This window comes from Antennarius striatus, chromosome 4 (assembly GCF_040054535.1).
Source record: "Antennarius striatus isolate MH-2024 chromosome 4, ASM4005453v1, whole genome shotgun sequence".
Taxonomy (NCBI): domain Eukaryota; kingdom Metazoa; phylum Chordata; class Actinopteri; order Lophiiformes; family Antennariidae; genus Antennarius; species Antennarius striatus.
The window spans coordinates 25,187,118-25,209,659 of NC_090779.1; the positions used below are offsets into that span (position 1 = coordinate 25,187,118).

The window sequence follows — 22,542 nt, forward strand, 5'->3', positions numbered from 1 at the left end:
GAGGAGAAGCTAGAGAGGTGGAGGTTTGTCCTGGAAAGGAGAGGAATGAAGGTTAGCCGCAGTAAGACAGAGTACATGTGTGTGAATGAGAGGGACCCAAGTGGAAGAGTGAGGTTACAGGGAGAAGAGATCAAGAAGGTGGAGGATTTGAAGTACTTAGGGTCAACAGTCCAGAGCAATGGAGAGTGTGGAAAAGAGGTGAAGAAGCCTGTACAGGCAGGATGGAACGGGTGGAGGAAAGTGTCAGGTGTGATGTGTGATAGAAGAGTTTCAGCTAAAATGAAAGGAACGGTGTACAAAACTGTGGTGAGACCAGCGATGTTTGGTCTAGAGACAGTGTCACTGAGGAAAAGACAGGAGACAGAGCTGGAGGTAGCAGAGATGAAGATGCTGAGGTTCTCTCTGGGAGTGACCAGGAAGGATAGGATCAGGAATGAGTACATCAGAGGGACAGCACATGTTAGAGGTTCTGGAGATAAAGTCAGAGAGGCCAGACTGAGATGGTTTGGACATGTCCAGAGGAGAGATAGTGAACATATTGGTAGAAGGATGCTGAGTTTTGAACTGCCAGGCAGGAGGCCTAGAGGAAGACCAAAGAGGAGGTTTATGGATGTAGTGAAAGAAGACATTAAGGTAGGGCTAGATGGAGGCAATTGATTTGCTGTGGCGAACCCTGAAGGAAAAGCTGAAAGGAAAAGAAGAAGAGATTTCTCAGCTTACTTGTTTGCGTTGATCTCATCACATTGGTCCGGTGACGAACTGGCACTTTGAATCCTCGCTTCCCAGCTGTGATTGGCTCCAGCCCTGCAGAACCCTGCAAATACGATGGGCGCCGTCTAATTCTGACATGAGGTATAATCATAGTAATTATTTGAGTCTACTTTTCATTAATTATTCTCATTCTATTAGATTTAGTTACTTCTTTAAAATGACCTCACAGTGTAAACGAACCCGTCATGACGTGACATTCACAAAAACCGCCAGCAGGTGGCGTGAGAGTAGGTCGATTAAAAACACGAACCACGAGGCGCTCACGCGTCTGTCAAGAACCAACAACCCACTCTGTACCACAGAAGGTGACGTTTGAGCGCACAGCCCCTTTAATTACGATTAGAATATTTAGTCTATTAAAACTGGGCTCAAATGCTTTCCTGCATTTTTCAAATAATAATTTTTAAAAAATCCTCAAAATTAAGACATTTTAAGTGTCAAGACTTTTGTGATTCTGGGAAGATTAGAGAAAACCTTTTAGAAAAAAAATAAACCCTTTGTTTTAAGTTACTGTAATTTTTGTTATCAGTTGAAATCAAACGTCTTTTTATGAACAATGGAAACAGAATTTTTTCCTAATTTAATAAACAAAATCGGAGCAAAGAGAAAAACTCGATGGCAATTAATTTCTACACAAACATTAGTTTTATTGTTTTAACAATAAACAACCGACTCGGTCTATTACGCTTTTTAATTAAACCCTTGTTTGTATTTGAGCCAGTGCAAATATAATAATAATAATAATAATAATAATAATAATAATAATAATAATAATAATAATAATAATAATAATAATAATAATTATGCCTCTGGTAAAAATTAGTCATGTTAAACAATGTTTTTATATATTTATTCTCTCTTGCTGATGGGTCTTTACACACGCGAACACCAAACAGAGAAAACGTGACAGAGATGAGAAGAAAAAGTTAGAATAAATATAAAAAACGCAATTTTTTAATTATAATGGACACCTGAACAAAATGAGATAGGACAGACACACGGAGACAGATAAATAGAGAGAGAGAGAGAGAGAGAGAAAGAGAGAGAGAGAAAGAGAGAGAGAGTGAGAGAGAGAGAGAGAGAGAGAGAGAGAGAGAGAGAGAGAGAGAGAGAGAGAGAGAGAGAGAGAGAGAGAGAGAGAGAGAGAGAGAGAGAGAGAGAGAGAGAGAGAGAGAGAGAGAGGAGGGGTTATCCCGCCTCTGCCTCTTTACCCGACACTGTCCCGCACTCTCACTTAACCTCCACATTGTACCGGACGGGAAATAACCTGAACTACTTCACCCCCTCCCCCCGTGACAGCGCCTCGGGCTCGCCGCCACCTCTGACAACAACACAAGTGTTTTCTTTTACTTTGTGATCCTCGGGCGGAGCGCAAACAGAGGAGTTACCCAAGTCCCCGACGCGCTCCAGCGATGGTGACTTTACGCACGGGATTGGAAGCTGCTTAAAGCGACTTTGTTCTCGACGCTGAAACTCATCGCCCACAACAATCTTCAAGTTTGTTTGAATCCCGCGACGCATGACGAACAAGTGAGTCCAGGTGAGTTCTGCTGAGCTGACGGGACCGTCACCCGGCGCCGGCGCGTCCTCTGGCCCGCTTGTTTATCAGCTCCATGCCTGCGCTCGGCTCGTCTGCAGGCGCTCCAGAACGCACCGCGGTGACACCGGGAGCGTCAGGGCGCATCAGCTGCTGCCGCTCCGGGGTTACACCTGGACGGCCCTACGTGACCCGCAGAGGGTCACTCCCAAAATTATTGGATGGAATAAATTCAGCAACAATATTCTGCGTATTCATTTAGAAACATTTTGTCTCCACATTATATTAATTCCTATTTTTTCCGTGATAAAAAAAATCTCCAAACTCGCCAAAGTTCACTGTAATTCTCTATGAGGTATAATCTGTATTATTTCAAAAAATTGAAAATGATCAGAAATATTTGCACAAAATTAATCTCACACAAAAGCGTGCGGTTGCGAAAAAAAATCCTCAAAATTTGCATTTCTTTTCGACAACCTTGCCAATAGTTGTGATTTTCCTCCGTTGCATCCACAGCTGATGATGAGGGTGTAAAAAATAAATCTGACATCTTTAGATGAGCAGACTTCCAAACACTTGCTGACGCGTCCCTAAATATTTCCCCCAGTCTGGGTTCCAATCCTATTAAATGTTCCAGGTGTGAAAAATGCAAGAGGAAAGTTCTCAAACTTTATTGCGCAAGAAAAAAACACAACATCACACACACACACCCAAACACACACACACACACAGTCACACACACGTCTGTTTGTGTCCATCCCCTCCACGTCTGTCACACACGATCAACACAAAAGCTTCAGCGAGATTTCAGACCCACAAATGTTTATCAGACTTTCTGAAGGTTTACGCATCAGAAGCTTTGCGTTAAAATTAATAAACCCTGAACTTTTAGTGTTAAAAATCATTTGAATTTAGCTGACATAAATCAGTGGGCCCCCCCCTCATCCCGTCAGACCCACTGGAGTCCACGGGGCGCTCAGTAGTTTCCCCCTCGGCCACACAGCGGTAGCCTTCTGTCCACCGGACAAGCTGCACACAGCGGTTCCCCCACGCATGAACCGGGACAGCAGTGGAACCTGGAGACCGGGATAAGAGCAGAGCGTCCCCAAGGCCCCGCGGTTACTGTCCTCTCGGAGGTCACGGCGACTGACCCACGATCCACGTCGCGGAATTGGGGAACAATACCGTGAAAAACGGGACGACGTTCCGGTGGAAGAGGAGAGTTAAAAATAATCTGTAAATTTATTTGCGCTGCGATCATCTTTTTTTTTCCTTCTTTTTTTTTTGGTGTTATTTTTGAGGCTCTAAAATACGTCACTTTCACTTGCCAGTTGCGCAGCCTGACAGTGACAGCGCCAGTTGGGGCTGGGGTTAATTGCGGGTGTGTGAACTGGAGTCACTCATGGCATGCGGGGGCCGGTGTCTTCTCTGAGAGTTTTTGCAGCTCGGTCGATTCTGCGCAAAAAGTTTGCCCCGAGTTGACAGTGAGGATGGGGGTACGGGAGGACAAGGCGCACGACAGCGGCCTGGAAAACACTGATAGTGTGGGTGCGGGGTGTTCCCCGCGTCGAGAGCCACGCTACACCTCTGAGATAAGCCGCTGCGCCACTGGAGATAAGAAGAGAACCGCACACGCACGGAGGAAACGCGCACACGCCTGGCCAAAGTTTGAAAACCACTACAGGAAACGCAAAGCCGCCTATCAGCCCGAGTTCAGGGTTATCTGCACCATTATTCCGTTTTATTCTCCCCATGCGCGCTGCGTGAGCTTTAATTATTTTACGCGTCCACGGGTTTTGTTTGGGCATCAAATCCCTTCCCCGTTCACGGTGGAATTACCGATCTACCCCCCCCCCCCCAGTTGCCAGTTTGGACCTGCCCCCTCCTGCCTGCGCAGTAAATCACTATTTCCAACAAGTTGTTTTAATTGTTCGGGACGGAGCAGAACAATTTATACCCCCCCCCATCCTCCCTCCCTCTCCATCCACTCCACCCCGCTCCCCCCGTCTCTAGTAAGTGAGAGTGTCTGTCTGAAAAACAATCCGAGCTGTGGGGGTCGCTGCAGTTGATCTCCCGTGGCATTTTGTTTGAGCAGGTGCTGCGGGTTGAAGTTCCCTCATAAGGTAAAGTGGCATTAGAGCGTCCAAATGGCAACTTAAATATAGGCTGCTAGTTCAGCACATTGTCCCGGCCGGGTTGCGCTCGCTCCGCTGTGTGAGGAGACCTGCAGCTCCTTTATTCCCCCCTCCCTCCTCCTGGGGGTCCGCGCTGACAAGCCTGAGCTGTGTGGTCCTTCAGGGGCCCCGTCAGCACCGTGGAATCACCGAGACGAGGCGTGCGTAACGGAAAAAATAAATAAAAATCAGGAGAACGCACCGGATTCCTCCCGCACATTGATTCGAATTTACATTTTTGATGTAGAATAAAAAATATTCCATGGATTTTTAAGATCTCTGCTTCTCTTTTTATCTTTTATTTATTTATTTTAGACGAATTTTCCCGCTTAAATCCGATTTTTCCATCCGTTTCCCCCTCCGATCCTGCGCCCACACTGCGCCAGGCCAACCCCCAGGATCTGATTCTCATACTTTGAAATGTGCCCATTGCTCACACGTCCCCCCCTAAACCTCCACACGCTCTGGGCAGCCTTTGACTCTGCAGTCATACAAGCAGTTAGAAAAGACCCAGATTAAGATGCCTGGGAGACGAGAGCGAGGCCAGAGGATGAACTCTGAGATTAACTGCCTCTGCAGAGTGTGAGGAATACGACTTATCTAATTACAGCTTCAGGAAGCATCTTCATGTTTTCACACTGCTGTTATTTTATTTACCCTGTCTGTCAAATCCGCCGCGTAAATCTTCCATCTGACCGCCGCGTCTCAAACCTAAACGCTTCCACGTGTTGTTTTCCTTCAGGATGTCAGAAATTTTTTTAAATCTGCGGCCCATCCGGAGAGTCGTGATTATTTTTCATCGGGCTCTTTGAAGGAGACACCAGTCCCCAAATTGGACATGTGTTGTACAAACACAAATTAAACATTTAGGCCTGAGTATTTCTCCCCGGGTCCTAAGTGCACATTAGTCAGCCTATACTTATCTCTGGCTCTACGGCACACCCAAATTGCAGCGTTGCTGCTGAAAAAGAAAGGTTGAGGCCCCGGAGAGCCAGCACTTGAAACACTCTGGCAGATGCCCATAAGTTTCTCAACCGCAATGCAAGCTTAGGTGTGTGTGTGTGTGTGTGTGTGTGTGTGTGTGTGTGTGTGTGTGTGCGCGCATGACATGTGTTCGTGTGTGTGTGTGTGGCTGTAGGTTTTTATATCACATCCTCAGATGTGTCCAGTTGTGCATTTTGACCTTTCATCCTCGGTGTTGAGTGTGTGTGTGTGTGTGTGTGTGTGTGCGTGCGTGCGTGCGTCATCCTTGTGCCTGTTGTGTTTTGTGACGTGACTGTGTGTGTGTGTGTGTGTGTGTGTTTGTGGACTCAAACCGGCTGGACGCGTTCGTCTTCCTCTTCCTCCATCGCCGCCTAACCTTGGAAGCCCCCATCGCTCCTCTGCCCCCCCAGCGGTGGAGAATAATGCAGGGCCTCGTTCTTTCTCCTCTCCTTCAATAGCGAGGCGACCTTTCGTTCCGTCGGCGGACGCGGCGGCACCTGCTCCCGGCCCCGCTCCTCATCCTCGTCGTCACGTCGCGTCACCACGGCGACGTCGCCTCACGCTTACGTTCCTGCAGCTTGAGGTCACCAAGTTCAGCCTCTTCTGGCCCCGGGTGTGTGTGTGTGTGTGTGTGTGTGTGTGTGTGTGTGTGAGTGTGTGTGAGTGTGTGTGTGTGTGTGAGTGTGTGTGTGTGTGTGTGTGTGTGTGAGTGCAGCTTTAACAATGACTCTTGTGTACCTGGAAAGGCTTGAGTGAGATTTATAAACGCACCGTTTACACAGGAGCGTTCGCCAAACGCCGCTGCGCCGTGAGCGGGGGCTGGAACGGCGTCCCACCTGGGGAGGGACGACAACTTGAATCCGGGTTAAAATGAAACTTGGACTCGCTGATTGGACGAATGTTGTCTGCAGCGCCGTTCCTGTGTTTATTCTGTGATTTGGGAAACGGCGAGGAACGGTGAACGAAGCGCCGTCGGGAGGCCGGGGTTCATTCTCACATCCTCCGAGGAGGTGATTGTGATTGGCTGAAGCAGCCAGCAGCAGGATGTGTGGTCGCAGCTCAAAGATCTTCTCCCAGAATCCACCGAGAATCTTTTTTCCTTTTTTAGATGAGGTCACAAAAACGAAAAGAGTTTCCAACACGACATGAGAAAGTTTTTCTTTCTCTCCACACGCCGGATAAATTGTTGGGATGCTCCCTGAAGCCAGAAACCGCTTACATCACAGAAAAGATGAGAATGCAAAGCTGAGGATGAGTTTTGACTTTTTAAAGTTAAACTTCGACCTTTTCCTGTGTAAAACTTTAAATTAAGTTCATAAAGAAAGGAACTCTGGGTAAACATGACAGGACGTCCTGATTCCTATTGTAATCTGACTACTTCTAACCGTTGTGATTTTGCTGCTGGACGACTGGCGGTGGGTCGGACGTGTCCCGTCGGGACTGGTTCGTGGCCCTGTTGCATTCTGGGATAGATAGTCTCGGACGCAGCAAACAGGTGGGGTTTGAAATGGAGGACGATAAGACCCTGGAAAGTTTTGGCAATTCAGTAAAAGTGCTTGAAAATTCAGCACGACTGACTGCGTTTAGAACACACAGACCCCGCCCCTCGGGCACACACAGACCCCGCCCCCCTGGCATTAGTTTCCCATGAGCCTCTTTGAGAAGGTTGTGAGGGTGGCGCTGAAAGAGGCAAACAGAACCACTTGGGGTCACGCCGCGCGGCGCAGCGACGGCTCGCCTCCTGACCCCAAATAACCTTTAAATCTTCTTCTCATCTGGAGAATCATCATCATCATCATCATCATCATCATCATCATCATCATCGTACTGATGATGAAGGTCGGGCTCCTCACGTCAGAGTTCTCATGAATGAAAACAGCGAAAAACCAGCCGGCGATGTGGTTCTGGCTCCGCCCAGGTGGGAGGAGCTTAAACACACCGACTGGCAGACCTTCCCTTTCTCTCTGGTGGTGGTTTGGAGTAACGGGGCGTGGCAGCAGGAGGCCCCCGAAATGACCCTGTGGTCACGCGGCGAGGGCCGGGATAAGTCGGTCACGCCCGTTGGAGCGCAGCCCCGACTGATGGCGGGCCAGCTTGTGTGTGTAGGGCGTTACTATGGTAACCTGGCCCTAACAAGCCTTTAATCGAGTCGTCATCAGGAGAAGGCGGCGGCGTGATGCTCGCCTGCCTCGCCGTCAGCCGTAGGTTCGCTCCTGGTGTCATGACGTTTCAGCGCCTAAGAGCCCCGCCCATCAATCCCGCCCATCAATCCCACGCTCAGACCTTCAGATCACGCCTCAGATGGCGTCACGCCGAGCCCGACGCTCCACCTGTTGGACGTTTTGTTTTTGCACGTTTCAGGAGCAGCGCTAAGCGTTTAGCCCGACAGGAGGCGGAGTCACAGACGACCTGCGGGGTCGGCGGCGCTCCTGTAGGGTCAGAGGTACTTTATTTGTCTTGGCACGCGACTGGAGCGCGACCCGGTTGAAATGGCCCCTCGCCGCGGGGGCCCTCCAGTCGATGGCTCCCCACGGAGGCTCCGCTGCTACGGGGGGGAAAACCGCTGCCTCAGCAGATCTGCTCCTCCAGGAGCTGAAGCGGCGTCTCGCCGGGGAACATGGGAAACACACGTCTGTGCCGTGATGTCAATTGTTATTGCTGGAGGCCCCCGCCATCGGAAAAAGCTCTTTGTGGAGCAGCGTAGTGAAAAGGAGCTTATGTCATAAAGACGCTATTGTGGCTGCTGTGGGGCCCCGTGTGTGTGTGTGTGTGTGTGTGTGTGTGTGTGTGTGTGTGTGTGTGTGTGTGTGTGTGTGCATCGTGGATTTCACGTGTGTTTCCTTCACGTTCCTGCAGGTTTCGTCCAACAACGCTTCCTGTGCTCGTTTTTGGCGGCGCCGCCGGAAACGACGACACGTTTCTGGGGGTTGGCGCCTCTTTTTTGATTTAGTCCCGCCCACAGGAGTAACAGCGATGGCGGATATCCGGTCGGAGCGATGAGTCGGCGCCTTACGACTCATGACTCAGCTCGTCGTGGCGTCCGGTCGTGTTCTGGGATGGAAGCAGCGTCAGAAAACGGCGAGATCGATACCTGTTAGCCGTGTCATCACTCTCCTCCCATAATCCTCTGGTGTGTGTGTGTGAGTGTGTGTGTGTGTGTGTGTGTGTGTGTGTGTGTGGGGGGGGGGGTCAGAGCGGTTTTTTTTGGTGGGGGGGTAAGTGGACAAACCCAACGCTTCGTTTCTCCTGTGAATACATATCTTGGACCTACTGGGGAGAGGACGGACGTCAAACACTGGATATTTATTACGAGCGCCCCCCCCCCCACATCCCATCTCCACGACACCCCCCCCCAACCATATCCAGCTTCTCCACGTTTCGGCGGCAGATTTGTGCGTCGTCCTCTAAATCATTTCCCTCTCTCGCAGATTGCTCCCTGCTGGAATATTGGCCCGACAGCCTTTTTTTTTTTTAACCCCCCCACCCCCCACCCCCCACCAGGTTGCCCCCTCCCTTTGCGCCCCCAGTGGACTAATTTCCATTTACGCTCACAGCAATTAATTACAAGCTGGCCTGGTGAACTGGAGGCTGCCCAGATTATTGCCCCTGACAGTTAAAGCCTCGTTTGGGTCGGGACGGGGTCGACGTCAGGCTGGGGGGTGGGGGGGGGGCGGAGCCTCTGATGCCACTATGCTGCAGATGAAGTATTTAATCCTAATTTAATGAAGACGTCTTCTTATTCTCGTCGTGGTCTCGGCGGCGCCGCCTCGTCGTTCCCGACCTCCTGTTTTGTCTGTGCAGAAACGCGTTCTGTGTGTGTTTTTATTTTTTCTTGTGGGGGGGTGGGGGGGTGGCTCTTTTGTCCTGGTGGACGGGCGTCGGCCCCGGGGAGACTTCTCACGGTATCGGGGCCTTTTCATGTGAAGATGCTTCTCCGTTGCCTACACAAGGCGCGTCTGTCGTCGCCGTCACGCAGCGGCGTGTTTGTTCATACCTCAGCCGCCCCCACAAAAGCGGCGCAGATCCTTTTCACCCCCGCCTTTGACATTCACCTCTTGTTTTTACAATCTCTCCAAGGCGCGCTTGTTTGCACAGCGGAACAGGCTTTGTCTTGAAGAAGCGGGACAATGGCGCGCGCCATAATGTAATCTCCTAAGGGTAGCAGGCAGAGGGGCGAGGCCCAGGCGTATGTGCCGGCGCTTGCCTCCAACAACCCTCCTGCCCTTTGCTGCAGCGATATTTCATGTTGAGAGCGACGCGGCGGAGAATGCGTGTTGTCACTCCAGCCTCTTCAGCGTTCACCTCGCTCCTTTGTGACCGACACAAAAGCTTTTCACTCATGCAAACATCCCCTTCCCTCATTCCTCTGAGTGAAGGTGTTCCGAGGAGCCGTCCGCCCACCCACCAGCACTTCCGCAACCGTGTCTGTTTTATTAACGCAACCGCAAAATAGTTCAGCTGACACGGTTTTTCTTTCTTCTACCCTTCCTTCACCTGAAACTCAAGGTTAAAGTTGTTTATCTACCGCCGTCTGACCTCTGACCTCGCCTGAGTTTAAAGCATCAACCCAAAACTTTCTCAACAGAATCTGGAAAAAATTCTTCATCTCAGCTTCACGTTAAGTTTCTCAAGTCAAAGACGGGACATTAATGAACTTGTTTCATGCAAACTTTTCCTTCAAGATGTCAATCATTCTAAGTATCGTTAAAACTTCAGCTGATAGGAAGCAGACCAAACGTGTTTGGAGAAAGCATACAAGTTGTTTGAGATACGAGCAAAATCTGGGATATGAGTCTTACGTTTGAGGACGCCACCGCTAGTGAGTGGATGGATACATCAGTGAGACCGGATCTCGTTCTTTACGTGTTGGCGGATGGATACGACATCAGTGAGACCGGATCTCGTTCTCGTTGGTGGAGTAAAGACGTAGTTTTTGTGTTCTTGTGACCTTTGCATTTTTTTTTCATTCTTTATCGTTGTTTACGTAACTTATTTATAATTAATTATATACAGGTAAAGTCTGCGTGTCTGCTGGTTAAAAATAAAATAAAATAAATAATTTAGGTTTTAAGTTTCAACTCGTATCTCAAGGACTACTCTAGTACTGTACTTTAATATACTGTACTGTAATATACTGTAGTACTCTAGTACTGTATTGTGTATCATACCTGATGTCTGAAGCAGCTCTCCTGCTGGAAACCCGGCGACAGAAACGCTCGGAGGCCGAGCGGCGCGGCCGGTACGCTGAGTCGGCGTGTGGCGTAAGCCCATCATTTATGGGTCAAGTGAAGCTCATTCTGGTTAAATTACCCATATGATTAGCTGGACCCGTACTGCGTTATTCCTGCAGGGCGGACACGGAGGTGGCGGCGCGGCGCCTCATGTGGCGCTCAGCGCCTCTGTCTCATAGGGTTCCATTGTTCCCCCTCCAGCGGGTCGACGCTGCACAAGTGGCGCTGACATGACAGCTGCACCAGACAGCATTTGTGGCCGTGCAGATTGGGTTGTGTGAATGTGTGCATTCATTGTGCAGGTGCAGGCATCACTCTTGTAACGCAGTGTGTGTGTGTGTGTGTGTGTGTGTGTGTCTGTTCTTACCGGCGGCGGCGTTGTGACATCACACACGTCTCCAGCCCCCCCGTTTGCTGCCTCAGACAGGTGCGATTGGCTACTGGAGCATCTGTAGGACAGCATTTGGTGTTTTACAGCTGGTGGGCGTAAGGAAGTTGTCGCATTCTGGAATGTCTTCATATGTCCCCCCCCCCCAAGAAAAGTTACGTTTGCTCAACTCAGTTTTAATCATTTTATAACAGACATCAGCAAAACCACACACAGTTAAATAGAACGCACACGCCCCCTTCATCACGAGGCGTTGCTATAGCGACACCATAGCGAAAACAAGCGCTTACATACCTTAAAGAAAAACTTGTGCAACTTCCTTTTGTCGCCGTTGATTTACGGAACGATTTATTCGCAGGGGGAACTCAGCACATGATCGAACGATCATGTGAAGCCACGGCGAACGATGATCGGAGCTGACATTTTTATTGCATTCTGGGAAATATTCTCAGATTCCAGTTTTAAAGGAAGTGGCCTCAAACTGGTGTGTTTATGTGCTGCGGCCCGCGGAGGGTTAATCCCAACATGCAGGGGCTTGAGGATCTACAGGGGAAACTATTCAAATCTATATTCATGAACGCTGGCGCCACGCCCTCTGCAGCTCCTGCACACTCACTTTTATTATTTAAGAATGTTTTTCCCCTCATCTTTGCACAAACCCTTAATTATACACATCCCATAATGCAAATGCACATTCCTCATGCAGTCGTCTGCATTTGCATTTATGTGTATTTTACGGCTGTTTGTGCAGAATCCATACAGGCCAACGTGAGCGAACGCCTGCGTGCCAGGCTGTTGTTGAGGGCAGTTGGCAGCTTCTCTGATTACCCAGCATCCTCCAGGTTCAGGTCCGCCGTGTGCGGATGAGTGGCAGGGCGTGAGGAGAAGTGGAGGGTTTACAAAAAATACAAATAAAAAAAAATAGAAAGACAATAACTGGTTCTGCAGACGTTTGGAACGTGTTCAGACGGGTCACCGGGAGCCGGGGAGTGTGAACGCAGCTCACCGGGGTTTCAGGAGGAGGTTTCTGGAGCCGGGGGCTGTTCGATTCTGTTCAGGCACTTCTGCCTCTTGGATGGAAAAAAAAGTGCTTCTCATAAAAGTGTTTACAGAGGCGAGCGTTCCTCGTATAGGAGCACGTCAGCGTGCCAACCCTTTGAGTCGTTCTGGTCAGGATCGGCTTTAATTGTGCCCTGAGAGAAAAAAAAACCAAAACGCATCCTTGAGAAAAATAATTTGCTTGATTAAAGACGTGAATAAAAGATCACACGGGGGGGCCGGGGGTCGGCGCTTTTCTTCATTGTTCTCAATTAGCCTCAAATTGTGGAATCAAAGGCGTGTTTGTGTTGCGTTCTGTGATGCGTTCGCTGCCCCGCCGTGTCCCGTTCAGCTCTTTAACTCACCGCCTCCCCCGTCTCCGTTCAGACGAGCCCCCTGTTCTGTCTTCACCCGCAGTCCAGAACCGGTCCGTTTGTGTTCCTTGACCCTCGGTTCAGTGAATGGTTTTTGGCGGTGTGTGTGTGTGTGTGTGTGTAATCAGGCTGACCTGGGGTCAGCCCTCAGAGTGGACCGGGTCTTGACTCGCCGTCCCTCCGATCAGAGACTTGAAACAAATACCAGCCGTCGCTAACCGCATTAAGAGCAATTACTGCCAATTTTTAGACTTCAAAGGTGCGTTCAAGAATCACGCTGCTTGTCGTTTGTTCGCGTTTGCGTGGCTGAGTGTGTAGCGGTGTGTGTGTGCTGTGTGAGAAACACACTGACCCTCTGTTGGGCTCCACACAGGGCCTCTGTTCGTCCTGGAGCGTCCGCTGCAGACGGACCTCAGGTGGGTCAGGAGGACGTTCACCCGCCTCCAGATTCCAACGCAAAATTTTTAAACGTTTTAAACCTCAATTTGTCGGTGGGACGGGAGGAATCCGCCCGGCGCACCTTTCCTCTCAGGGGTTCGTTCACACACTTAAATAAAAACGTTCCCGCTGACCTCCAGAACCGGGGGCGTTCCCACAGACCCCCCCCCCCCCCCACCGGCCAAGAGGCCTGTCGCCGTCTGGTTGTTCTTCTTCTCTTCAGGTGTCTGAACCAACAATAACCTGCTGTCACACTGGAGCCCATCAGGGGGGGTTTGGGACGTCCTGCTTTCAACAGGAGGTTCAAGGTTTAAAATAAAAGCCTCAAATATGAGGCAATTTTAAGCCCCTCCCATCCTATATTCCTACGTTTTTTAAAAAATCGCATCAGGATGTCCTTCCACAAACGTCATTTTCATCACATTTAAAACAAAATTCTTCCTCTTTTCCAGGTGACGTTCATGACTTTTAAAGCCACCCGCAAGTGAGAAGAGGGCGCCGGCGGTAAAGTCTCTCGTTTCTGTGAGTCCCCCCTGATCATGACGTCGCTCGCGCGCGTGTGTGTGTGCTCTCGTCCGGCGCTGCGGGTGATTACATCCTCCATTCAGATCATATCTGGCGCTGAGAACTCGCCATTGTTACCTGGGAGCAGCACTGTTTGAACACACCTCGCTCTGCACCAGCGGTTGTGTTAGCAGCGCGGCATGCGGGGGTCTAGTGTGTGTTGGTCCATGCAAGCCAAACTGTAGCTGTCTCTGTGCATCCCCCCCCCCCTCCATCCATCCAGACATACAGAACGCTTTTGATTTGTTTCACAGAAAACGCAGACCAGTATTCTCCTTCAATAGCGGCTTTCAGTCGGGCGAAGAAAGAGGTCTTTTAAAGACTCTCACAGGCATCACTCCAGGAAGCTTTCAGCGCCGGGACCTACAGTATGCCTTTTAATGGACTTTCTCTCTCTGAGCAATAAAGATTATATCTGGAGTCAAATAGTGCCGTAGGTAACACTAGCCCAAATTAAGCTGGCGAGGTCGCGGCGGCAGATCTCAATGGTTTGAGCAGAGGAGGGGAGACGCATGAAATGTCCAGATGGGAGAGGTGGGAGAAAAGAGTGATCTGACCATCTGGCTAATCCCCCCCCCCCTGTTTAAGGACACTTATTAGGGCCCTCGCTGGCGGCCCTTGAGCCGTGTCACTGCCAGGTCAACAAGTGGCCCGTTTGATTCTGGCTGGTAAACTCGCCGTGGACAAGATTCAGCGTTTTGTTGCGGTTAATAATCTGCGCCCCGCCCGGCGGGCCCTGTGTGTGTGTGTGTGTGTGTGTGTGTGTGTGTGTGTGTGTGTGTGTGTGTGTGTGTGTGTGTGTGTGGGGGTGGTGGTTCAGTTTCAGACTTGATTTAAGGCTCGTGTAAATCATCTCCCATTACAATCTGGAGGTCAAAAACCCATTAAAGGGTCACAAGAGAAATAAATAATCCAAGTTTTTTTGGGGGGGTGGGGTGGGGGGGTGGATTCTGGACTCGATCCTCCGGCCTGATTCGACACCTGGTGTCAGATATTTTTTTATACAGCAATAATTAGAAAATGTGAATGAACCAGAAAGACTTCCTTTCTTTTCCCTTTCCTGCTGAATTCTGACCGGACGTCTTACGTCTACTTTTAATTATATCAAATTTAATTTAATTTTCGTCGTCTGTAAGCTTGAAATCACATTATTGGGTCGACATTCAGTTATTTTTCAAATCGCATTACGTCATTCTAAGATGACAACTTCAGAAAAATGAAATAGACATTCAGAGGGCGCTGATCGCATCCCGACGACAACAGTTGATATCTGGAGGAGTCGCTCTTGTAAATGCTGGGGGTGTCGTTTCTGGTGTGTGTGTGTGTGTGTGTGTGTGTGTGTGTGTGTGTGTGTGTGGATGCAGCGGTGGGTTGTGTGTTCTGGCCTTTGAGACGAGATCTTTGCGGGCCTTGCAGAGCTCCGTGGTCACACGTGTTCGCTGTAATCGCAGTCATTTGCAGACAGTTAGCGTAGCGAGCAGACAGCAGGCAGTCATCGGGCTGATTTGTGGCGGGCTAACGAGCTAACGAGCTAATGGATTAACTGAGGTTACCTGTTTGGCTTCCGGAGAAACGCCATGGCGTTCTCTGCATGTGAACATCACCCCCGCTGCAGGGAAGCAGCTGATGGGCACCGGCGAATGAAAATTTGGCATCGTGTCTCGGCGCTTAACCCGAACGTAGCGGTTAGCTTTTAAGTCTCCTTGAGCTCGGATATTAAGTTAATTCATCCGATTTGTCCACGTACGAAACGTTCACGTCGGTCCGCCGTTTGCAGAGCGAGGGGAACTTCAGCGATTCGCTGAAGCTCGCTTGCGCGCGTGTGTGTGTGTGTGTGTTTTATGTATTTAGCTGTTTCTCAGATTGTCTGCGTCCATTTATTTGTGTTTGTGCCTGCATGTGTTTGTGTTTTGCACGCTCACGCCTCATCAACTCCCCCGTCTGAAGCCCATCTGGTTGCCGTTGAAGGAGCTGCGGCGGCCGGCGCTTTACAGCCCGCCCCCAACTTACACATTAATCCACGGTGTGGGGGCGCCCCGCAAGCAACCGTATAGACCCGACCCTCGTGGCGACTTCCCAAACCACCCAAGCTCATACCCCACTTTCTCTCTTCTATTGCCCTTGAAATGGGGCCTGCTCTAAATATTATCTCCCCCTGCGCTTTATCCCTCCGTTTATCCCCCCGCTCGGCAGCGAGAAGAAAGGAACCGTGGGGCTGAGTCACTTTTTCCCCCCTCGCTTCTCCTCTCGCCAAAACCGCAGGCAGTGGCAGCGGCTTCCTGGAGATGAGCGCTTTTGTCTGTTGTGCGACCGCGGCGGCTTCAGGCGGATCCTCCTCTGGTGAGGTAATGCTGGAGACCAGGGGGAGGAGGATGGATCTACATTCTACCTCTGGTTTATCTGGTGAGAGGTTACTCTACTGGGGAGGGGGGGTACGTTCCATGCTAACGCTGCAGCGGCGTCCGTGGATCTCTTGATGAACTTATTGCTAAAATATACGAAGGCGGGGCCTCACGTCATTGGCTCATCATTGAAATCCTGGATAATTGCTTCCTGTTTGACCCTCCACGGGTCGTTGAGGTCAGAGGTCAGGGATCTGGGCTCTGATGCCACCTGGTCCTCATCCACCTTGTTGTTCTGTCCGTACGACAGACGTCGGACGTCCTCCCCAACAGCCGGTTTTAGACGAAGCCCCGCCCCTGCGCCGGTGTCCCCGCTGCAGCGCTGACACCTGTGTCTCACATCACCACATCCTCATCCTCACAGCCGTCTCATCAGCGCACGCGGTCTTAAAGCTGCCGTCCAGAATTAACTGACCTTAATGGCTGCTGATGGCATTCCCACACTGTCCGCCCCCCCGCCCCCTCCATTTTTAGTGAACTGATCGTTTAAGTACATGCTAGCGTAATTGAGGTCCCTTCCTTGATTAGATTTGCAGCAGCTTTTAACAAAGCCTGCTCGAACTTAATCCAATGAGTCCCATTGTGGGGGGAGCGGAGGGATGACATCGCTTCTGGTTAGCTTCATAAACCCCCCCCCCAGCCCCGAGAGGTCGAGGCACCAGAGGCCGCGCTGACGGAGAGGCTACACACTAACGGCTAATGGATAACAAGTGCACATAAAATACCTTTTGACGGCTTTAAGACGGCAACGAAATGAGGATCACCTAAGCACAAACACGGACTGGGGCGTCCACTTCCTGTCCCACCCACTGGGACAGGAAGTGGACGCCCCAGCGGGTCGGGAAGGCGTAGCCATGGCTGCGTCCTTTGACGACACCTGCCTGTCTGTCGGGTCGGCCTACGGCGGTTTGTCACACCTTCAATCCCCTAATCGTCTCCATTATTCTGCGTCACCATGAATTAGTCATGACCAACGACTATTACACGTCTGTTACATGACTATTACACGTCTGCACACAAAACATTAATTACAGTCGGCTTGCGTTCCAGAAGTTGGTCGCAAGAAGAGTTTGTAGAGATTAAGTTAAGATTAAGTTATTAGAGGATCAGAAAATCAAACAGCAAATATTTGACGCAGTTTCCAGTAATTAATGTGGAATATTTACCACGTCGTCTGTTGAATAATTGATTTACTCGATTACTTAAGGAAATACTATTTATAATGTCATAATAATTGTCAGGCGCAGAACAAATGCATTTACTGTTCTGGATTCTTTTTATGGCTTTAATCTTTTCTGGAAAATTTTGGAGAAAAAGTTTGGAGTAAATTTTAAAGTAAAAAAACATTTTATACTAATTAATAATGAGGTGCTGTTTCTCACAATCGTATTTCACGTTTACCATAAAAAGGCGCGAGCGAGTCGGAGCTCATCCATTCAAGTTGTAACCAATCCCGAGCAAAGGATGTTCGACGACTCGACCAATAGGGAAACAGGGAAACAGAAACAGGCGCTCCCACTTCCTGACGGACAGACGGACAGACGCCTTTTATTGCGAAGTTTCGTTCTTGAAAGTTCATATTTGTGTTTGTTGATTCGATGTGCGGCGGAGGTAAAACCGCGTCAGGCGTTCGTATGAAGACGTTTCTGATGCAGCCAATGATTGATCATCTGGATGCGATTCATTTAACCTCTGGACTGTTACTCAATAATTAATGCCTATTGGCTGGTGACCCCGTCCCGTACAGTAAACACACGCCTCATAACTATGCATGAGATCTTGTAGTCAGTTAATATATGGCTGAAAGGCCCGGAGACGAGCGCCGGGTCTCCATAAATCAGCCGTTTGTAATGAACCCCTTAATTGTGATTTACAGCCGGCGAGCCCACCGCCGCCATGGAGGAAGAAAGAGGTGGGGGGGGGGTGGAGACGGAGAGACGGGGAGCAGTCGGAGGACGAAAAAGAAACACAGCTTTCTTAAAGAAGCCCCCCCCCCCCGTACGGTGAAATTCTTGTCCCATGATGGATTTGTTTTAATATCTGACACTTCATTTGTCCAAAACTCTGTTGGACGAGTCAAACGGCGAGAAACAGGAGAGAGGACGCCGCCAACGTGTCGCTGATTGGTCGTTTTTGGATCCTCTGCTTGTTGTTGTTGTTGTTGTTGTTGTTGTTGACATTTCAGTTGGTTTCTGGGCTCCTGTTTTACTCTTTTAATCCCAAACCAGCTGAAAACTGAACCAAGTTTATCCTCTGTGGCTGAGTATCCTCAGGGGTTGAGTAACGGCTGCTGTGATTGGCTGGGATTGAACGATGCATATTTGGCGTTGGCGGGTAAAGTTCACTCTGACCTGTAGGACACACACCTGATGCACCTTTGCACGCCACATGTGTGTTCGTATTTTACAGGAACTGCTGTACACGTCTGTAGCGTGTTTCCTGTCGGCGGTGAGGCGGACTCATGTTTCTATTCACGTATGCACATGAAATATTTACCAGCGTCAGATGATCAGATATGTATATATCTGTGTTTCCCACAACACACATGTGCTGCTGAACACGCCTGTGTGTGTGTGTGTGTGTGTGTGTGTAGGGGGGGGATTAGTTGGGATTGTGACGACTCGACATGCCGGAGGATGCTGAGATGCCTCAAATGAGACAACTGGAGGAGTTTAACGCTCCTCTGCTGGGTCAGCACCACCTCCCCTCTCCTCCCCCACCTCCCCCTCTCCTCCCCCACCTCCCCCCTCCTCCTCCACCTCCTCTAAACTGCCCTCGTGTCCATATTTTACCACGTTCATTCATCCAGACAAGTGATGGGATTCCATCAAGTGTTTTCTTAGTTAAATATTTTTAAAGCTAAAATATTAGGTTTAAAATGAAAAATAAAATTTGCCGTTGGAGCCGGTGAAAATAAAAAAAATCTCTATATATGTGTTGTAATTTATAACAAATCCAATATTTATCAGGTTTCATATTTCATATCCTTGAATGTGCAAAAGTGTCACATCGACGCCAATCAGCGTGTTTTAAAAATGAATTCAGCGCCGCGTTAAAGCACATGTAGGTTAAACATGCCGGCAGCGAGCAGGAATTAAATCCAGTCTGAGACGGCGGGTCGCGTCCCAGAATCACCACGGTCAATAATTGAATAAAAAATCTGTTGTTGTTGGCCGTGTTTCTGAATAATGCAGCTACTTCCTGCCAACAAAGCCGAGGAAATCCTCAGAAGTGAACAAAACTCATTGTCAGAGGATAGAGAGTCAACTGGGATTACAATGGGGGCATCCAGCGAAATGACTTGTCAACCCTAATCTGGGATTACTAGGCTTTGGCACCTCCTGAGTGCTCTGAGAGCCACCTGTGTGGCTCCTCCCCCATCTGGAATCTCTGGATTACCTCAAAATTTGACAAAATCTGAAACATAATCTGGCATGTACATATAATCCAGATACAAACGCCTGTGTTATTTTAATTGTACTTGTTCTGGTTATATCCCCGGTGAACATTTAACATTTAAATTCTCCTCTCCTCCGCGGGTTAGCCTCTCGGCGCCGCCGTGTCCCCTCAGTTTAGCATATCCTGAATTATGAACACGCTCCATCACACTGAGAACAGCGCACGCGGGGGCGCCTGCTGATTGTTCTCCGCTATAGCGGGACCCTCGTGTCCTCTAATGACTTATTAAAGCCCACTTTTTCCCGCCGTTAGCCTCAGGGCTAATGCAGTTTCTTTGAAAAATGTGCGAGGGCAGCTGTCGTATCGCCACGGGCTTCTGGAACAACTTCCTTCACGTCACCCTGAAACAGACGTCTCTGCACCTGATACGTCTGAAACGTTACGGCTTCATCTGCTGGATTGATGCAAAGGGGAAAAAAATATTTCAAAATCAGTTCATCAGTCCGTTTTGTTTCTTGATTTATGGACTCATCACAGTTTAAGGAATATTCTTAAGATAATAGGATTTCATCCTTGTTTACAACATGTCTCAATTATCTTTAGAGGTCAAAGCACAACACGGATTAAAACTTGTGTAATGAGCTTATTTGGGCATCGCGGCGGCTTTTCGTCCATCCCACCAGAGGTCAAAGGTAATTGCTGGAAGCTGAACTGGAAAACGACAAACTGTTCAAGCTTCTGTCGATCCGGAGTGAAAAAGAAGAGAGGATGAGGGAAGGAGGATCGAGCTGTGAGGAGATTTAATGTTAATTCATTTGCAGTTTAGCAAATTTAAAAAACGGACTTTCCAGTCGGGCCAGTAGAAATAAAACTTATGAGCGACACGGACCAGCGAGTCCAACCGTCTCCTTCCACCAAACTCAACTCCTTTCTGCCTCCGTTGTCGGCGACTACGAAGTCGAATTTTAAATCGGTTTCACTTTGAATCCCGTTTACATGATGACGTCGCCACAATGCGGCGCAATTTACAGATTAAGATTCAAACTATTACCCCTGACCAGGTCGCCTAGCAGCGGTGGGTGGGGGTGGGGTGGGGTGGGGGGGACGGCGGACAAACGCTGCTTTTGAGCTGCTGAGTGTTGACTTTGGTCTTCAATGGGTTCGTCAATGGTCGGCTGTGTATCGCTGCCACACAGCAGATACATGTGTGTGTGTGTGTGTGTACTGTATTTGTGTTAGCGCCGGGTGTGTTCGCATGCCAGGAGAAATAACAAGCACAAGGGAGGGTGTTGGTCAATAAGGCCACTTCTTGATTTCACGACCGTGCGGTTTTGGTCCGGGTCCCTGAACATAGAGACCCGGCATCGTGTGTTTACGCCGCCGGACAAGAAACGCATTCATGGCTCTCTGAGCGTTCCATCTTTGGCCCTGATTGAGATTTTTCCATCGACGGGACTAATGGAGACATAAAACCCAAAGTTTTCTCCAGGTGTCCGTTTGATGAGAGACAAAATCCTTTAATTATGTTTGTTGGGGCTGAAATAGTCCGGTGAATGTAAGGGGAATGTGTTTTCAAAGAGATTCAGTTCAAACCAAACGTCCTCAGAACATCAGTGCCAGCGGTGTGGGATAGAACCCAACACAGACCATCGCTGCTCCAAGGTTTTAGGGAAAACAGCTCTGTTCAAATAAGTAGACATTAAAAAAATCCTTATTATTGATGCTTGTTGATGAACTCCTCTTCTTTATGACGCTAAGAACCTGTATGTTAAGGTTTGTGCTTCAAAATGAAGGGACTTGAACTCATTAGTTGTGTTACTAATCAGACACATTGACTTTATATCTACCTGGTTCAGGTAAACTCGTCTTACATCATTAATTACCTGTACTGAACTTTTATTAATGAATGCAATTTAATAATATTGAATCAATATGAATCTATTTTAAGCTGACAAAGAATTACATTTTATTTCTTTAATATAGTACAGAAAAAACGTCTCTGTCTCGTCTTCAGCTGCTTCTTCCTCATTGTGGCTAACAGGGGTTGCTACGTTGCTATGTTTTTTATTCTTATTTATTCTACAGTAACTTGATATTATGTGCTTTTAATGGTTTACTAGTGATTTTATGATTCCAGTATTTGCAGCAGACAGGGGAGTAAAATGACACGAACTTGATTTTTATTTTTACATGTATTTTTTTATACTCAATAACGACGTAACTCAACAGAGGAGAATCTCAAGCGCCCCCCGGTTGGAGCTGACAACCCTGCGGCGCTCGGCGCCCCGGAGCTCCTCTGATTTTTTTCCAGGTATAAAGACGATCATTCATGTTTAGGTGCTTCAGTTTTCAGAGCTGAGGAATTTGTTCTCCTTATAAAATCATTATTTCATAGAGAAATCACAAGTAATGAGCGTCAGCTTGAATGAATGCCGCCACTGAGAGCCTCACAAATACTTTGCGTAGAGGTAAATACACAGAGCTCTCAGTGCCACGGCTTTTCACACAATATTTCTGTTTATCGGAGAAAAAAAAAAAGCAGCAACTTGTTGACTCTGTTGGTCACAAAGCTACAGAGCAGCCCTTTGCAATGAAATCCAGGTGAACGCGCTGGAATTCCAGGAAAAACAAAACTGCTTTTCTTGCCATGGGTGACGAAACGGGCTGATCTGGGGGTGACTGTGGCTGTTATTGAGTGCTTCTATTTTGGGAAAAAAAAGAGCCGGGATGAGGGAATCTCTGGGAGAAAACAGGGCGGCGTGTGTGTGTGTGTGTGTGTGTGTGTGTGTGTGTTCGCATTCCACACGGCTGACCTATGACAGCGCCCTCTGTTTTCAACGCTTTCTGATGATCTAATAAGAGTCCAGACAAACCCCAGATTGAGGAGCCGTTCTCCAACAAGGCTTTAAAACTTTCGTCACTGCATTTTATAATTTCGTAGAACTCTTATTTTGAAAGGTTTGCCCACAATTTTACATTTAGCTTTTAAAAAAAACAAAAAACCAAGAAAAAAAAAAAACCGTCATTGTGGAAAAATCGCTGTAAAATCATCCATCATAGCGAGCAGTCACATGATCATACAGGTTTTAAACAAACCCCTGCAGGTTAGTCACGATTATTTAGGAAAGAAAAGCGTGACAAGTGGTGAACGTATGAGTCAGATGTCCATTCTGAGCAGACAAACTTTCTGACCTGCTATGCTTTGCATAGTTGACTCAATTTTCAATGTCATTAACTGTTAT

At 48.6% G+C, this 22,542-nt stretch overlaps 1 protein-coding gene across 5 annotated transcripts in view; it reads left to right on the forward strand.

Moving 5' to 3' along the window:
• The first annotated feature begins 2,000 nt into the window (after positions 1-2,000).
• The window catches only part of LOC137594596 (transcription factor SOX-6-like), a 74,342-nt gene continuing 53,800 nt past the window's right edge, over positions 2,001-22,542 (forward strand). For 2 of the 5 annotated variants that reach the window (XM_068314201.1, XM_068314202.1), the window contains exon 1: positions 2,001-2,301. In XM_068314201.1, the coding sequence (XP_068170302.1) occupies positions 2,291-2,301 (11 nt within the window). In that variant the 5' untranslated portion in view covers positions 2,001-2,290. Of the gene's footprint in view, positions 2,312-13,387; positions 13,458-22,542 lie in introns of all 5 variants that reach the window. The other 3 variants (XM_068314204.1, XM_068314205.1, XM_068314203.1) reach the window with 3 other exon arrangements.